Source organism: Babylonia areolata, chromosome 5, assembly GCF_041734735.1.
Source record: "Babylonia areolata isolate BAREFJ2019XMU chromosome 5, ASM4173473v1, whole genome shotgun sequence".
In the NCBI taxonomy this organism is placed as follows: Eukaryota; Metazoa; Mollusca; class Gastropoda; order Neogastropoda; family Buccinidae; genus Babylonia; species Babylonia areolata.
Genome location: NC_134880.1, coordinates 31,728,144 through 31,747,287, shown reverse-complemented (window position 1 = coordinate 31,747,287; position 19,144 = coordinate 31,728,144). Strand labels below are relative to the sequence as shown.

Sequence of the window (19,144 nt, the reverse complement as noted above, 5' to 3'; positions counted from 1 at the left end):
AGTTCTTTGATGAAATTCACTCCCTCCAAGTTGCACGTGGGCCGATAAAAGTGTTTGCTGTGCATCCAGCTTACCTCCTCTTCAAACAAATTTACCATCTGATTCCGTGACAGAAAGCGTTAAAAACAAAAAGCATGTGTTTAACACCCTGCGTTTCGTGTAAATCATGGAGCATTGGCGTTTGTCTATTTCCTGCAGTGGGCACTGAAATGTGAGTACCGTAAAGTTTGGTCTATTGAGCGCACTGGTATATAAGCCGCACCCACTAAATTTAGGAAAAAAATTAACTTCATACATACATAAGCCGCACTGGCTTATAAGCCGCATTTATTTCTGGTACCAGAACAAATACCGATACTACAGAAAAGCTGTCAATACTGTAGGTTATGAAATAAACACAAGCGGGAACAACACAAAGAAAAGCAAGCGAAAATACTGCGAGTGCCACCAAAAAAAAAAAAAAAAAAAAAGAAAAAAGAACACAACGAAAATAAGATCCATAATTCAGGGATAGTCACATTTATTAAACATCATCCTGCTCACTGAATCCACTGAAATCTTTGTCTTCAGTGTCTGAGTTGAAGAGAACCAGCACAGCTTCCTCCGCCATCTTGTCACTGACTTCAGCCTCACTTTCACTTCATGAACATGAACGCAAAGTGAAGGTCGCTGCTGGTTCACCACTTGCACTGTCGTCTGCTAGGTCGATCGTCTTCAATTTGAAGTCTGCATCATAGGCATTACGTCGCGTTTTCAGCATGATGAGGATGTACGCTTTAGCAGAGTAGAACTGAATGCTGATCTGAAGGCTTTAATGTGTGGGGATTTGATTTATAAAACGTGAACAGTTAGCACACTATCCTGAAGCTCATCCAAAAATTCATAGACAGAAATCATGATTTTGGTGAGTTGAAGGGCATCTAAGAATAGACGAGAACGTGACACTCCCGGGATTGCTAAAATCCTCAAATAAGCTGCATCATTGTATAAGCCGCAGAGGTTGAAGCAGGGGTAAAAAGTAGCGGCTTATAGACCGAACTTTACGGTACACTGGCTTCCAACTGCTATGCCCACTCCACACCCTCTGGCTGACATTCAACTGACTGTCTTACATCACTCCTCTCCCTCTCCTCCACCTCTTCCAATGCTTGATGCATGTATTCTGTCAAGCCACTTGCTCAAAAACGCTGTATAATTGGATGGACGGAATGAATTACCATCAAATGGGCTGTCAGTTTCATCACTGTCATTGTCAATCACCTTCATGTTCAAACCAATCATCAGACAACAGAAATCCTTCTCCATCGCTATAACTGTCCATAATCATAAGCAATTGAAATAGTTAAAGCAACAGATAGTTGTCTTTGACCAAGTTCATGCAGCAAATCATACACTTAAGTCGACAGAAGTTGTCCATCAATAGAAAGACAGACAGACAAAGAACTGTGCATGAATGGGTGTAGATGGAAAGAAAATGAAAGAAACCTTAGGAAAAAGAGTCAGAAAAAAAGAAAACTAAAGAAAAAAAGAAAAGAAAAATAGAAAACAAAGCAGATGAACAAAACAAAAAGTGGGAAAAATAGGAGGATGGAGGCCCAGGAAAGGACACGAAAAGGAGTTTATACTATACTCCATGTTTGGTGATACATATACTTACCATGTCAAACTGATGCAAACTAGGCCTATCGGTTTGCTCTGCTTGGCCAAATTTTGCGTGGCTAACAGTGAAAAGATGACCCTTCTTGCCCGGTCCGCTCTTAGCCAATCAAACACCTCTAAAAGCTACAAGCACTGAATCATTCCGTGGCCATCGAGAAAATGCCCCCTGAGAACCACGGCAGAGACGTGGGGATGGACGGGCGGACATTCGAGTTTGACATGGTAAGTATATGTATCACCAAACATGGAGTATAGTACAAACTCCTCCTTTTGGTGTCATATACTGTACCATGTCAAACTGATGCAGAATTTAAAGCAAATGGAGGAGGGCAACGCCTACTGGTTTCGCATGGGAAGCCCTTGTAACTGAGACGACAGTGTTAGCCGCGATAAAGGAAATCCCCTTGGAACCGTGAGCCCTGGTCATACGGAAATCCCTGAGGCAGAAGTTGATGAAGGGATTCTCAGAACGCCAGAAGGCTGCCTCCAAGACATGCTGCAGAGGCACTGAGTGCTGGAAAGCAGCCGAAGTAGCTATGGCCCGCACTTCGTGTGCTCTGGGATTAAGACAGTTGATATCCCTGTGAGAATGAGAGTAGGCTCTAAGAAGGACTTGGGAAACCCAGCGGCAAATGGTGCCTGCAGCGATGTCTTTCTTGTAATTCTCATTGAGGGAGATGAGAAGACGTCTCTGAGAAGAACGCCTGTGGTGAGACTTGTCCCAATAGTATTTGAGGCACCAAACAGGGCAGAGATGCCTATCCTCATCGTCTTGGGCAAGAATATCAGACAAAGGTCTGACCCTCAGAGAGGGGGAAGGGACCTCAGGGTCTTGATTCTTAGCCAGGAACTCTGGAAGGAAACGGAGGGTGATGGAGCCATCTCTGTGGAAGGCCAGATCTTGTGGCATTCCACTAAGACCATGTATCTCACTTCTATGACGGCCCATGGCCAGCAACAACAGAAGGAAAGTGGTCTTGAGGGTGAGTAAGTCAAAAGGAATAGTACCCAAAGACTCGAAGGGTTGCTTTCAAATGAAATCAAGCACCAGGAACAAGTCCCAAAGGGGCACTCTCCTGGGGTTTCCAGCTTCCTTCAGAGAAGCGCCCCAAGCCACCTCTCTGAGCAGGAAATCCACTGCAAAGGAAGGACCACCTAGCTGTTTGATGGTGGTACAGATGGCAGACCTGTACCCTCGCACAGAACTAGCAGACAGGTTGAGAACCGAGGAGCAGTGAGCCAGAAAGTTGGCTAGCTGCAAGCTCGCAGGGTTAGTAGGGGGAACGTCCTGAGCCGTACACCACCGCAACCATTTCTTCCAGCGAAAGTCATACAAAGCCTCAGTTCCCTCCCTCCTTGCTTTGGAGACTATGGAGAGGAGGTCAGCGGAGGCGCTCCCCTCAGTAAGCGCCTCCAACACAGGACTTCAATGGTGGTGCTGACAGTTCCAACCGTGCAGGTGGAGCAGTTGAGGATTGGAATGAGGAATCCCCGAACGAGGCTGCCTCAGCAGATGAGGTTTGGTTTCGAGTTCCAGGGGTGAAACGTGTGTCAGGGACTGAAGGTCAGGATACCAGGGCTGGGCTGGCCTTTTTGGTGCAGTGAGAATCAGCTGCAGGTGTTCCAATCTGGCTTTCCGGTTCACCTTGGATAGAATTGGAAAAGGAGTAAACGTGTAGGCAATCAGACTGCTCCAGTCTAGAGACAGAGCATCCACATAAGTGGGAAGTCTCTTGTTGAACTTTGTGGAAAAGAGGTCCACCATCGGCTGAAACCACTGTTCCCACACCCCCTGAAGGGTGTCCTTGTCCAGGGTCCACTCTGTGTGGATGACACTCTTGGACCTGCTGAGAGCATCTGCCAAGATGTTGTCTTTTCCTGCTATGTGTCTCGCTGAAAGTGCAATGCCCTTGCTGTGGCACCAACAGAGGAGAGCCTCGGTCCGCAGGGAGAGGTCTGCCGAGTGCGCTCCCACCCCTTTGTTCATGCAACATGCGACTGTCATATTGTCTATGAACAAGCGGATGGTCTTGACAGTGGCCTCCCTCGTGAAGTGCAGGAGAGCCCTGTGAACTGCCTCCAGTTCCAGAACATTGATCACGGCGGCACAAGGCAGCCCTTTTAGTTTTGGCGCGAAGCGGAGGGGAGAGGGATGAACAGCGAGCGAGCGCGAAACGTTGGAAAGGTGACAGCCTGGACAGACAGGCAGGCAGTATATGGGGCAGCGCTCTGGCGCACCACTAACTTCGCGCTATTCTCAGCGGAGCGCATGTTACACGGGCAGTGTGTACAGCTGTGAACAGCTTCGCTGCTGCTGATAAACTGTCAGAAACAGGGTTATGTGCTTTTAAAAAATAATACTCTATGTCAGAATGCAACAAGAAGGGCGCTATGGGTGTGAATGGATGTGTGATTTTCTGACAAATTTAACGATACCAAACATGAGTAGGTTTAATTTCCTACAGGCAGTGTACAAGCGGTCCAAAACTTAGCGAGCACATGAACATTCTGTTCGAACTGAGGAACACACACGAAACGTAGTTCAATTTCAACTCCGTGTTGTGTGTGTACATCGTTTTACTTGGAGATAAAACTTATATCATGATATACATGCATGTCTCCACGATACAACTGGAAGGAAAATATAGCCGATACGTTACCTAGAGGTGGCAGACCGCCCCGGAATTAGTGTCAGTATTTAACGATCAGCTCCACTGAGAACTGCTGCCAGCCACTTAAGTTTCACACTTCTCTCAACATCACGGGAAGAGAGACGGACAGACAGACATATATGCAGGGACAGACATACTGAGAAACAGAGGAACGTGTACGGAGAGAGAAAGGGGAGAGGCACAGAGAGAGAGGGAGAGAGACAGACGCACAGAGAGAGAGAGAGAGAGAGAGAGAGAGAGAGAGAGAGAGAGACGCACACAGAGAGGGGGAGAGAGATTTTCGCCGACTAGATGTTTTGCGTGTCAGTATGTGTGCCTTTGCTTGCGACATGCATTTGGTCAGTCTAAAAGATACACCTTGACGATACCATGCTTTTAGTAAACGATCACAATGTAACGTACTGACATGCATTTGTAAGTTCTAAATAATAAAATCCATTCCTACCTGAACTTATAAATCCGTATGAACTCCTTGTTTGTAGTTGGTAATCCACTCAGTTGAAGTGTGACACTGACTAAACTCAAACATTTTTTTTTCTTTTCTTGTTTTTTCCTTACAATGTGTGTGTGCGGGAGGGAGGGATTCAGGGTGGAGAAAAGAACAGGGCTGAAAATTTCTTTATTCTTTACTTTTTGATTTGTGCCGTGATTCTCCTGCTTGGGGTACGACTTGCTGAAGCATGGGGGAGACAATAGTCATGTGCTCTTGCATGATGACACGCAGTTTGTCATCTTGTGACTGCATCCCTAATACTTTCTTTTTGAGTGAATTACAATGTTTGCCCTCTTCATCATTCGAAACATCTAGACCGAAAAAACGAAACAGTTCAGAAGAATACTTGGCACAAAGTCTTGCATTCAACCCCTTGTCTTTATCTCTTCTGAGAACCCGCTCACCACACACACGACACATATTATCCAAACATCTCAAGTGTTCACTGAAGGTGTGTTGCCCAGTCAGCAATGCTGCCACTACCGCACCAGATTCCATTTTTGTCGGCACTCACACACACACACTTAGGTCAAATAACTGGATGTAACACAAACACTCGGACAGTGTCTGGTAAATCACACAACACACTTAAAGTTCACATTCACTGGAATCATGTACACAAAAATGACAGCAAACAAAAACCAGTGTGCACGAATATGATTAAATGAAAATCACTTAAACAATACACCTTTCTCTGCTGGAAACATAGGCACAAAGAGCGCGGCGCGCGCTCCCCTTCCCCCCCCCCTCCCATCCCAGTGGAATCTAGGTCAGCAGCCGTGCTCCTGACCGCTCACTGAACTCTGAAACTAAATAGCTCTGCTGGAAGTTAAGCGGCACAGCCGTGTGATGTGGCATAGGCGCTCCTCCGGGGACCAAGTCCCTGCTGCATGGAGTGAGTCCATGTGGGCTCCCCAGCCCAGGGAGGAGGCGTCTGTTACGAGTTCCACCTGAAGTGTAGGTGGGGCTATGGGCACCCCCTGTGTCCGAAGAGGGGTGGTTAGCCACTCTGATGTCACCTCAAGGAACCACTCTCCCAGACATATCTGGGTATCCCATGATTGGGTTCTCTGGGACCACTGTAGCCTCAGTGCCCTCTGAAGAGGTGCTTGAGAACCCTGCCCAGAGGGATGAGAGGTGCCATGCACTCCATCATGCCCAGGAGAGATGAAAGTGTCCGCGCTGTTGCTCGGGAGGAACAGCGCAAGTGGCTGAGGAGGGCTGCCAGTCGATCCCAGTGATCTGGCGTCAGAGAGACTATCATGGACCGCATGTCGAATCTCATCCGTAAGAAGTGGGAACTGCAGACTCCCCCAGGCCAAGCGGGGCGACTTGGCAGCCATTGGTCCTGACAAGGAGGCCGTTGTGACTGTGGAGGTCACCTGTGGGGTGACAGAGGCCTGATTTGTGGACTGAGTGGCAACATTGTCGAGGAGCTCGACCTGACCAACAAGTTGGGGACCTGACCCCACTTGTTGGGACCGTGTGTGTCACCCTGTGAGATGTGCTGGGTTGGATCTGGGAGGAGAGGACAAGGGGTTGGCCCCTGGTCCTCCCGGCAACCCAGCGTGCACCATAGGTGCACCCCAGTACAGGTAGAATGGGGAAAACCACCCGTGGGCACCAGCCATCCTGTGACACCAAACCCCAAGGGTCACTGGCGCCTTGACCTCCATGAAGGGAAAAACCTGGCCAAGTCGAAGGGAGGTCAGGTTCGACATGAGATTCAGTCCTGCCAGAAGACCGGCGGGCTGACTGCCCGGAACCGCCTGACACGCACGGGCCTCCCCCAGCAGGGGATACCAGCCGGATAGTGGGAAGACCTGCAAAGCTGGTGGCCATGTGCCCCAAATCCCCTCCTGTGGGGAGACTGGGGTGGATTGGCCCGGGGTGGGCAAAGTTGAGGCCCCCCGCCCCCCCAAAAAAAACCAAAACTTTCTCCCCCACAGATGGAAGTAGGGGAGGGGGGTTGGCAGTGGAGGGAGGAGGGGGAACAGCAATGGGGGCCCTGAGGGCTGTCTCTGAGTGGGGACCAGGCTAACGGCCGGGCACGGCCTCCACTTGGGAGCTCATGCCTAGCCACGAGTCCCCACAGCCAAGAGAGCACTTGCCACTCCCCCTTTTTCCTGCCTTGCGCTGGGACACCTCAGGAGGCGACGCTTGTACCCCTTTCCCCCCGGTCCCCTTCATGACCGTTGCAATGGTAGGAGTGTCGCCTACGCATCTAAAGACACATCACCACAGTCCCTATCGGGAGAAATCATGAGCTTTGGGCCTGGGAGAGTCTCTTGCCGAGTCTCGCTCCCAGCATCATGATTCCTGCCATCGGTGGGATGACGTACAAGGCATGGTAACCGCACTTAGGCACCCAGCGAAAATCCAATCCCCAACAGAGAAAGAAAAGACAGGATCGACTGAGAGGTAGAGAAAAAAAAGTATGATTCGAGGGGGCAGAGTCGAATTGAGTACATAAAAGGTAAGAATACAATAAAATCAAGCCACATGTAGCAAAATAAGGCCAAATGAACATGCTTAAGGGGGGACAAGGCAGTGCAAAAGAGACCAAAATGATGATTTTTCATGATCTGGGTTTTTGATGGATTTTGATTTTTGAACATCTCTTCTATCATATGAATAAGTTTTTTTCCACTGTAAAGATGTCTTTAACAATGAAAATACTGCCAATAAAGATTGCTTGCTGAATCATGGAAGTGTTTATTTTGTTGAATTCTGATACAAGTCATCAAGTTTCTGGCCTTGACAACATACCTTGGACTTGCTCAATGATGAGTAAACCTACAACCATGAGACTCTGCATGATTGTTTTATAAAATGTTATTGAAGTTTTGTCGTGAGTATGAAATAAATCATTCTCTGGGTTTTCATTCACAGCAGTTCCAGTGGTTTTACCCATTGTAAATTTTGAGGATTTCGCAATACCCAAAATTTCAAAAATTCATAAAAAATACAATAACTGAAGAATCAACACAATCTCACGAGAAAATGAAGATACTGTCATTGTGTATCAAGTCCACATAACAAAAAGTGTTTGCATGCACCACAAACCCGATTTCTTTGAATACAATGTTTGGCGGCCATTTTGATTTGTTTCCATTGCAATGGGTATTCACAGAAATTTAAGATAACTTTTTCTGTGATCCACAAGTGATGATACACCTAGTAGACAAAAAAAAAGAAATAAAAAGATATACTGTTGGAGAGAAAAAAAGTCGTTATTTGACTGTAGTGTCTGGCCTTAATAGCCAAAAAAAGCTTAAGACGAGACAGAGCATAAATCTGACAAGATGGCGTCGAGAGCCTTGGCCAAAGGGATGATTCAGCGCTTGTAGCTTTTAGAGGTGTTTGAATGTAGAGCGGACTGGGCAAGACGCGTCGTCTTTTCACTGTTAGCCGCGCGAAATTTGGCCAAGCAGAGCAAACCAATAGGCCTAGTTTGCATCAGTTTGACATGGTACAGTATATGACACCAAAAACAGTGTCAGTGTGTGTGTGTGTGAAAAAAGTGGGAAAAAATAGGAGGTCAGAGGCCCCACAACAACAACAACAAAACACAAGAACACAACCACCAAAAACAGTGTGTGTGTGTGTGTGTGTGTGTGTGTGTGTGTGTGCCCGCACGCACGCGCACGCCATGATTTTCATCACTTTTGCACTCTTTGCCCCCCTCCCTTATGTCAGTTTTCATCGCAGTTCACATTTTACAGCTGAGTAACCAATTTCTCTCTCCCTCTCTTGTCCAGTGGTTTGTATATATTAAAGCCAAGGTAATTTTCAGCCACAACGGAATTGCAAACTTGATTCGGAGAGAGAGGGAGAAGCATTCACTAGATAACAAGTGCCTTCCCATGGCAGGCAGTAGCCTACAGCAAGATGGTGGCCTGCTGGCGTGCAGCCCGCCTCCCTTCTTCCCCTCCTTTATATTGAGCTTGATGGGTCCAACTTACCCATGGCCAGACCTGCCCTGGTCTCCCCTGTCATGACCGATTAATACTTCTGCCAAATATGATTGTTTGATTATACATAGCATGAATGAAGGCAAATACTTCAATATGTTTCTCAGACAGATAGGTAAATCAATACAAGAGGGTTAAGCCAAACTGATGTTGACAGACTAAATATTTCCAGAGAAAACAGATACACACATACACATACATGGATACATACATACATACATACATACATATATATACAAAGATACATACATGCATGCAAAGGGACAACCATCTGAACAAGGTTATTACATAGATTCACTATGTTGACACACATAAGCCAAAAATTCAGTTCGAATGGACTCCGACTGGTAAGGCAGAATATAAGAAAGGAATAGACAACAGAAAAAAAGAAGAAAATTTCTGAAACAAAGAGAGAAGCAGAAATAAAGGAATATTAAATTCATCACAAGAATGAATGAAAATGCATGCTCAAGAGACTTTTCCACTGGGTTATTGGGTAACTGAAATTCTTGTAATTTATCCCATTCCACATGAAACATTTGTTGGAAAAAAAAAAAACACACACACACACAAAAACTCTGCTAACCCTTGTCCCAAAAAGTCTCAATCTTTTATTTTACACAGAAAATGTAAAACCTTTCTTTCTAAAACTCAAAATTATTTCTGAAAACTGAATGTCTGGAAGTGGACATCACTTCCAACTTACCGTTGCCTTTTCAATGATGTTGTTGTGTTCCGTGCCTGATACAGCCCTGACAAAGTCTGTGGTGATGCTGGCCACAGTGTGTTCTACCCAGACCCTGGAATGACATATCACATTCACAGTGCACAAAAATCTGGAAAAAACCAACATCTTTTAGCTTTCAAAAGGAAATTTTCTATCTAAAATTACGTTTAAATAACATACTTACTGTGACCCAACTAGTGCAGACTCCGGCAGGGGTCTGTGACCCAACTAGTGCAGACTCCAGCAGGGGTCTGACATTCCTGTCCTGTGCAAACTACTATCTGCCTATGCGGAGAAAACGAAAGCAACTACAGCCGATAACCTCCCGGAAGTAGGTAACCTCCCCTTTGTCCCGCTGGCTAGCGCTCTCTTTTGAAGCAATATGCCATCACCGGCATAGTGAGCAGGGAGAACAGGAAGCAGGGAGGACGGGAGGGTCTTAAATTTGGGTCACAGTAAGTATGTTATTTAAACGTAATTTTAGATAGAAAATTTCCTTTTAATTACACATACTTAACCGTGACCCAACTAGTGCAGAATAGTGCAACAAGGTGGAGGGCTCGCCTGTTCTACTGTCTATGTGCTGCGATGGCCTGTTGTGCAACTACCACAGAAACGATGCCTCTTGAACCATCATCCCGCAAGCGTGCGACGTCTCTCAGGTAGAAGTCAATGAAGGTGGCAGGGTTTTTCCAGTAGGCAGCATCCATGTCTTGCAGCCGTGTTGAGTGTGCTAACGCAAGAGAAGAGGACCATGCTCTGACTTCATGTGCTCTGGCTGAGGAGGCATCAAGTCTCAATCCTTCTGTTCTATCGCCAGTGCGCTGCAATGGCCCGTTGTGTGACCACTGCAGAGGCAACGCCTCTTGAGCCATCATCCCTAAAGCGATAGATGTCCCTAAAGTAGAATTCGATGAAGGTAGAGTGAACTGTGTCACCTAAGGATATTGGTGCGGGCAAAGAAGACTGAGGTCCGCAGCTGTATTGTGGGAGAGGTCTGTGGACCACAGCTGTGCTGATAAATGTAGTGCAAAGAAAATCAGGTCGGTGTGTTGAATCCACACTGTACTGAGATCCCTTCGAATCAAAGGAAGGGAAGGAAACACTTACCCTATAGGGTTGTCTCACTTGAGCGCGGTTGAGCATCAATGCAAGGAGGTGCACATGTGGTTTGATCTGATGATTCCACATCGGTTGTGGGCCGATAGTGGAAGTGATATATGTGTTTAGAGGAAACTGTGGCACGAGACAGAGGTAGGCCACTATGTTGGGCTTGCCTTAGGCGTGACAGCCAGATCTGTAGAGCTCCTCCATGAGAGCTGACAGGTGATAGGCGCCCCCACCCCCCCCACCCACCCCCCACTTTTCTGTTGTTGCCAAAGAAGACAGCACTGGCATGTTGCCTATGCACAGAAGGGCAGACATTTGGCAACAAGAGACTTGAGGTCCCTGGTGTCTCTGGGACAGGGCTGTGTGATTGCCCAGGTAGGTACCATCACGAAGGGGCATACGGAAGGCTTGGTGGCTTCTCTACCTGAGTGTGGCATGTTGGAGCAACCTGCAGAAAGTTGTCGGCAGTCAATGGCTGGGTTGGATCAGGCTGTGGGAGTGCACTTCATGTGCCTGCAGGTCACTGAGTCTCATTCTGTGGTGGAATTCCTAATGGAAGAGGGTTTCCATGGGGAAAATTTTTGCTGAAGGTTCTTCAGTGAGAAAAGGGACCGGATCCATGACAGGCCTCTGGCTGTGTGTGGTGCGCACTAAGTCTGGGATGGAGCAGGGTGGGGGCAGGGAGGAAAGTGGCTCTAGATGTGTTGTACTGGCCATTTACATCAAACCACTGATCTGACATGCGTTTTCAGTATGGCCAACAGTAAAGCGCGAGCTGTATTATCAGCGGTTTCTGAATTGCGAAGGGAAATCATTTGCAGCTTAGTCTTTCATGAAGGACTATGTCTCTCAGACTAGAAGTCAAATTGCACTGGGAATTAGTGCTGTAGCCTTGACTATGTCTCCCAGACTAGGGGGCTAACTAGCCTTTGGGATCCGTCCCTATAGTGAGTCCTAAGGCCCTCTTGATCAAGGGACTGGGGATGCAACTTGGGCAAAACACTTTCTACTATAAATTGTATAATAAAATTCCAGCCCGAATAATTGGGGCAGCAGTTGCCTCCTCTGCTGATCTGATGGTCAATGTCGTCATGACTGATTATCATATACTGGTCCTAGGAAGACACCAGTCAGCATGGGTAAATCAGGAAACAGCTGCTGTGTGTTTGAGGGATGAAGGTGTCCACCATGCAGGTTATGTTGAAATGATAAGGAAGCCGGAAGGAGTTGATGGGGTTTTGTGGTGCAACCATGTGTCTGAAAGTCATGGTGCTTGCTTCCGAAGTGACAACAAAGTCATCCTCTGACAGGCCCTTGACTGAAGGCTGGGGCTCCATGATGGGATAGCCTGCCTAGGCTAGAAACCCCTGGAAGTGTCTCATTGGAAAGACAGTGCCTGAGAAGGAATGCCCATCTGTAACCACAGCAGTGGTTGTGTGTTGAGGCTGAAAGGATCGGGCAGGGAAGACCTAGTGCAGAAAGTGCTTTCGAACGCCAATTGTTTGAGACATCGATGCTGGATCTCTGTTCAAGCAAGCCAATGGGGCGAACTAATGTGCTTGAATGCGGCATCTGCCATGTTGGTATGAGTGGGCAGAAAGGTACGCCCCTGTGGGTAATGAACGGTTCGTTGTGCTTTGTGAGACGCATCCGTCCTCGTCAATATGCCATTCTCCCGAGTGTAGAGGAAAACAATTATTACCCAGGCCTTCTGCTACTAGTGAGGAGTGGAAGAGATGGACTTAGGGTGATTGTCTCCTGCCCAGTGGGCAGTTTTTGGGCCCACTAAAACTTGGAAGGAATGAAGGGCATGTGTGTCCGGAGTGGCACCTCTAAGTTGGACTGCCTCATCCCTCCTTGTACCAAGTTTGGGCATCTCTAGCCCTGTGGGTGATTGTTGTAGGCAAATGAGTTGGGTTGCCTGGTCCCTCCATGCACCAAGAGAGGGCATCCTTAGCCCTGTGGGTGAGAAGGGAGTGTGTGTGGGTCCCTAAGGACCAGCCACTACTGATATGTGAAGGAGCATACATTCAGGTGTGAATGAGGCAGTTTTGTCTGTGAGTGCAGTCGTCCTCCGAAAGCAAGGTAGGGATGAATTTATGAAAATGAATACATATATGTGCAATGGGATTATAAACTTCCAATAACTCAAGTGATGGTGTGAGGAATATGCCAATGACATGACAAGAGATCGAGTCACGAAAAATAAGCAGCTGTATAAGCAAACGTGTAGCGTGCACAGATATACCCAAGTAAATGGGTAAGTGTGCATAATCCGTAATGGGAAGGAATCTGTGTATGCACCTATATATAAGAGATGTACATACGCATATGAATAAAGTGCCAGTATGTAGACACAGAGAGATCTGGGCATGTGAACAGAATGATGCAATTGCAAGTGTGTCTATATTGCTATGTAGGTAATCTCAATGAATAGATGTCAATGAATAGAGATAGAAATAAAATTGTACATGTTAATATGAAAGTCGTATGAACCTATCCCATAAGCGCACACACATGTGTATACCGAGGGATAAGTATACATCTGTAAGTGTAAATAGAAATGTGTATAAATGTAGCAAGATATTGTATATATATATATATATATATATATATCTCCCTCCCTCTAAATATATATATTTTTATTTTTATTTTTATTTTATTTTATTTTATTTTATTTTTTTTTAATTATAAATCAAAAAGAATAGATGGGGAAATATTGTGATTTATTTCCCGTTATTGTGTAAACCAGAAAAGAATGGAAATAGGGATGGTTGCCTGCAGAGGACTGTGTGCAAGTGGGGGGGGATGAAGAACCCCAAAGTTCAGTGGCCAATAGCCTGAGAAACAGCAAGAAAGGTGCAGTTGTTATGCAAAGTTGTGTAAAGTCCATGAATGGGCATCAGGACCCAATGAGAAACCGAAAAAACATTGTTGATGGACAGCATGGGGGGCAGGAGTGACGTGCTGTGTCGGCGAAAGTAACTACAGCGTCAACTGCCTAGGTTACAAATGCGGAGTTGCCTCCCTTGGCGCCGATAATCGTCGAAAAGGATGGCGTCTTTAGAGCACATATCCCCTGGTGCGACGTGTCCTCGCTGTAGAGGGAGGAGTGTCAGGCTGCGTGTGAGAGTCAATGGTTCGATGCCACCATAACCAACACAGGTGAAAACAGCTGCAAGGGGAATAATTATGTCCCTTAGTGCCGTGGGCATCCCAACCCGAATCGGTTGCCATCGGACGCGAGACGGTCGGGGCATGTGGCATGACAGCGCCGTAATGCAGTGTTATGGGCGTCGTGGACGAGGGGGTGACAAGTCCATCGGCTTGCCGTGAGATGTGCGTCCCCCTGTAGCTGAACGGTGGTCCAACCTCGCGAATATCTCCTGCGAGAGGACCGACGTTCAGCTGTTGTGTGTTGACGGATAAAGGGATAGACAAGATCGGCTCGAGCACTGCCGAGAGGCAGGATTGAGTTATCAAGAGGCACTCCGACGTGGAAGTGCCAATATTAGTCTGGGTAACAGCAGAGTTAGGCGATGGGGCAGGAGGATCTAGCACTGCTGAAGTTCAATGGGCCATGCACGTACCTGCTCTGTGGGCGAGAGGCGGTGCAGGCGCAAGGTGTGGCACCGGGAAGCAGAGTGGTGCATAATTGCTGCAGCAAGTTGGCGATGAGTTGCTGATTGTTTGGTTGAGCAGCTTGCTGAGACACCATTAGTGGATGGGAAACAGCAGCAATTGGCGATGTGGCAGATGGGGTCATCACCGCATAGCTTGGTGGGACCGTGCACGCACCCGCACTGTAGGAGAGGGGTGCACGCGTATGGGCGAGCGTGTCCCCTAGTGGTCCACCTTCCTCCCTACACCAGGGGAGAGCATCCATACACGCCTTGGTCACCACTGGATCCGAGACAGTCAAGGCATGCCACATGGCGGGTCGCGTGATCCGATGTCACGGCCGCCACCGCGGGCGCATCGCACATAGGGCCCAGTCTAGCGTGCGGATCCAAACAAGGTTTTTGTTTTTTTCTTGTGGTGTTGTTTCCCCAAAGGGATCGTGGCACATTCCATTGGTGCAACTGTGGGTATGGGTAAAGAGATAGAGGAGGTCGACTCGTACACTGCCGACTGGCAGATCGATAAAAATGACATTAAAGGCAACACTGACCTGAGTGTGTGGCAACAAACCTCTAGAAGTCACCAGAGGAGGTGTAGGAGGTGGTGGAGGTCTGGAGTCGACTGGAGGGAGCGGAGGAAGTGGAGGAGGCGGCGGGCTGGCGTTGTTGAGAGGGCCAGGAGTAGAAGGCCCAGAGTGTCAGCGAATTGATTGCGATCGTGCCTTAATTTTAGGGTGATCGCCCAATCGAGCTACATAATTATTTGACCTGGTTGGAGACATAATCTGACAAAAAACAAAAACGCCAGAGAATCGACAGACAGGCAGAAAATACGAAAAAAAATTTAGCCGTATGAAGAGCACAGGAACAGGAGTCATGATGGCTGCTGGAAAAAGAGGGCGCTAGCCAGCGGGACAAAGGGGAGGTTACCTACTTCCGGGAGGTTATCGGCCGTAGCTGCTTTCGTTTTCTCCACATAGGCGGACAGTAGTTTGCACAGGACAGGAATGTCAGAACCCTGCCGGAGTCTGCACTAGTTGGGTCATGGTTAAGTATGTGTAATTAAACAAAAGTTTTAAAAGACAGTGGAGGAAGATGGTGGGGATTGATGATAGCAGTCAAAGACAAAAAAGGAAGACAAACATGCATATCACTGCTAAAGAATGTAAACAAATCCTTTAAGAGAAAAAAAAAGAGTTGGAAATCAACCAAGAGGAGCTAAACAGATAAGCAAATGGGAAAGGATGCTGTTCTGTTTGATAGAAAACTGAAGTCCAATTAAGAAAGGCCCCCAGATATGTCAACTACATCTAAAGAGAGCTGGGTTTCTCTTGGGTCCTCTACAAAGACGGTGTTTGCTTGCAACATAAGGTAATGGTGGCCACATGTGTCTTAGAAAGGCTTGCTATCCTGCCTAGAAAGAAAGACAAGAATACATATGAAGTTGGAGCAAAATTTTAGGCAGGATTTATCTAATTAATGAATGGCTATTCGATATTATACATTTAACCAGTTGAGTGCAAGAGAATTTGTAAAAAAAAAAAAAAAAAAAAAAAAAAAGTGACATCCACTTGCAAGGGAATTATGAGGATTCAGGGGTAATTAATTAACAAAAATTCTGGTACAAAAACTACTGGAGATACAGAGAGAAAGTAAACGTTTTTGTGAAGGAAAATGAATGTAAATTCTGAATACTGGACACTCCCCCCTTCCCCCCCCAACAAACAAAATACATCTAGAAATAGCATGCCTACAGACAGATTATACCTGTAAAAGAAATTAAAACAGGCTATATGTTTACAAAAACAAATCACAACTCGTGTAAACATGTAAGTGAATTACTGTCCCAACAATGACAAACGTGGGGATAGTCAATATGTAAAGTCAATCACATTCTCAGAAACTGAGCAGGCAAGCTTTTTGACAGCTTACAGCTTTCACAAGTTAGAGGGTGAAGTTCTCTGATGACATTCACTCCCTTCAAGTTGCATGTGGGCCGTTGAAAGTGTCTGCTGTACATCCGGCTTGCCCTCCTCTTCAAACAAGTCAACCATCTGATTCAGTGACAAAAAGTGTTAAAAACTAAAAGCATATGTTTCACGTCCAGTGCACTGTCAACCATGCGTTTCATGAAAATCATGGAGCATTGGCAGTTGTCTATTTCCAACGGTATGCATCGAAATGATAACTGACTGACGTCCAACTGCAACATCCACTTCCACACCCTCTGGCTGGCATTTGACCTATCGTCTTACAACACTTCTCTCCCTCTCCACCCCTCTTCCACTGCTCGCTGCACATATTCTGCAAGTCATTGTCGCCTGCTCAAAAACGCTGTCTGATTGGATAGACAGACTGAACGTGCATCAAATGGGCTGTCAGTTTCATCACTGTCACTGCCATTCACCTTTGTGTTCAAACCCATCATCAGACAAGAGAGATCCTTCTCCATCATTATAGATGTCCATATCATAAGCACAGTTTGCACACTTGTGGAAATCCACTGACTGGGGCCATCTTCTTTACTGGACAAAGTTTTCAACACCTTTTTTAGCATTTGATGCAACCCCCTTTCCACATGGCCTACGTTAGTAAAACATTATTGAGAAGAAAGGGGTCTTCTACCTAACATATGCTCATTTAAAAAGTATTTTCATAATCCAGTTACATCAAACTGACCGTTCAGAGTCTGTGTGCACTGAACCATAGAAAAATCGCAACATATGCAGGACATCAGGGGACGTCTTATGGTCACTACAGCAACACTTTTTGCAGGACGTCAGCTGACGTCTTATAGGCACTCGACTGCTTAAAGCTTTTGAAGGTTGTCAGGGGTGATTTCTCTAATGTGTGGGAAGGCTGTTCACTAATCTCTGGAAATGGCTTCTGAACGTTTGCGTGTGTCACTTTTCTTACCTTTTCATTTTGAAAGCCATAGAAGTCTTCTCTTTCTTCCATATAAATGTTTGTTATTTCTGTCTTTTTTCTGTCCTTACTTCTTATTTCCAAAACTTGGTGCCTGATCTTATTGATACCAAGGCAGATCAAAGCGTTCTCTGCCTAACCTGTTGGACAGAAAATTTTAGCAACATTCCTAAAGATGCATCTGTGAAGTGGGTGATTCTTGACTGTGTGGTACAAGTCTTCCAAATTGAGCCAACAGCACACTCTGTGTACAAGCCAACCAACCACACAACATCCCATCCCCGCTGCACACCCCCCCCCCCCACCACCCCCCACCTCCCAATAGAAAGAAAAAAAACAACACAAAAAACCTTCCTGAATCTTACTATTTGGTCATAAACTGACTGCATCTGTTACTGTTGCATTCTGACTGTATGTGTGACATTTGGTGCAGTACCTGTAGGGTTTGAAGACAAAGGATATCCACCATACCTGTGACTGTATGTAACATCCTTAAGATTTCATATAATAAGACATAGTTCCTGTTTGCTGCTAATAGGAGGTCCATCATACTTGAGATTTGGGGAAAGTGTTCTTGCTTCCTGAGAATGGCAATCTGCCATACCTTAAAGATTCAAGTAAAAGAGTGAAGCCTTTTGACGTGGCAAACCACAATACCTGTGAGATTTGGTGCGACACTGGTCCAACTTGTTCACAATGGATTGCCACTCTGGACACTCATGAGCTTTTTGTTGGCTGCGTGATTTACGCCTGAAAACCAGAATAACATGTGGTCATTACTTCTTTTCATTACATATGGGAACTTAAAAACATCACTTGACATGGGTTTTTTGTGTTTTTTTAAGATGTCACAGAAACTTCTTAGTGGAAATGAATAGCAAGGTATAGCATAGAGGTGCAAATGCATGTAAGGCCACAAGAAAGCCCAACCATCCAACTTAAAACCATGCATAAACAAGAGAGGCAAAGCCTTCAAGACACTTGTGATACACTTAAAAAAAAAAAAAAAAATCTAATTGTGAAAATGTGTTCTGTATTTGTTATTATAAAACTTCAGGTTAAAAAAAAAAAAGACAAAAAAAAAAAAAAAAAAAAAAGTCCTGACAGCAGATTTGAACCCCACATGTCTGGGTGAGAAGAAACTGTCTTACCCAATACACTATCGTGGCTCGTTAACTGACGTTTAAAAATTTAACATTTAAACATGCTTTTTAAAGGGCGATAAATCGATCGCGGTATTCGCAGTGAGAACACTGTTTAAATCATATTATTCTGGTGTATCTTGAGCATTCAAAAAATCTTTAAGGGCAATAAAAATTCTTTTTAAGTCCGCGGTAAAGGAGACGTGGCTATCGCTGCAATCACACTGCAACATTTAGCCATTTTCTCTGGATCTAGATAGATGTACAAGTTTAGTTACACCCGCCAGGAACTGTGTGACATGGTCGATTCAATTTCTCTTTTATGTTCATTCTAGTTTTATAATTTTAAAGCTGATACGAAAATTGAGTATTTTGTTAAACTAATAACATGTAGAGCCAAGTACAAGTACTTCTAAACATTGTATGAAGTGAAAAGGACTTCATTTTGAGAGAAGTCAAGACTGGAAATTTTTACGTTTCATCAAGGGTATTAACTCTCATGGTTTATTATTTTAAACTGTGAATTCCGACTGATTTTGTTGATATTTTTATGGCACTTTGGGACATAATCCAGTAAGTGATGAAGCGTTCACAAATCTTTCTCTTAATAAATATTTAACGGTCTCCTTCTCCAACTTTCCATCACATGTTATTGTTTAAATCGATTCAATATAGGATTGAACGGGCAGGTCAACAACTTGAAACACAATGGCGTCCTTCACGTTCGCGTGGAACGCGCTTTGAATATGTATAAATATATGTATGCAATTGATTTTTGCCCATGACCTTCAGGGCTCAGCCAATAGATCTATAAAGTCCACT

General features: G+C 45.6%; 1 protein-coding gene across 2 annotated transcripts in view; it reads right to left on the bottom strand.

The window, feature by feature from the left end:
- Positions 1-19,144, bottom strand: part of LOC143282024 (conserved oligomeric Golgi complex subunit 1-like) — a 324,386-nt gene that overhangs the window by 106,570 nt on the left and 198,672 nt on the right. For both annotated transcript variants that reach the window (XM_076587450.1, XM_076587449.1), the window contains exons 21-22: positions 17,838-17,930; positions 9,505-9,598 (exon numbers count right to left, since the gene is read on the bottom strand). In XM_076587450.1, coding sequence (XP_076443565.1) covers positions 9,505-9,598; positions 17,838-17,930 — 187 coding nt within the window. The remainder of the gene's footprint in view (positions 1-9,504; positions 9,599-17,837; positions 17,931-19,144) is intronic.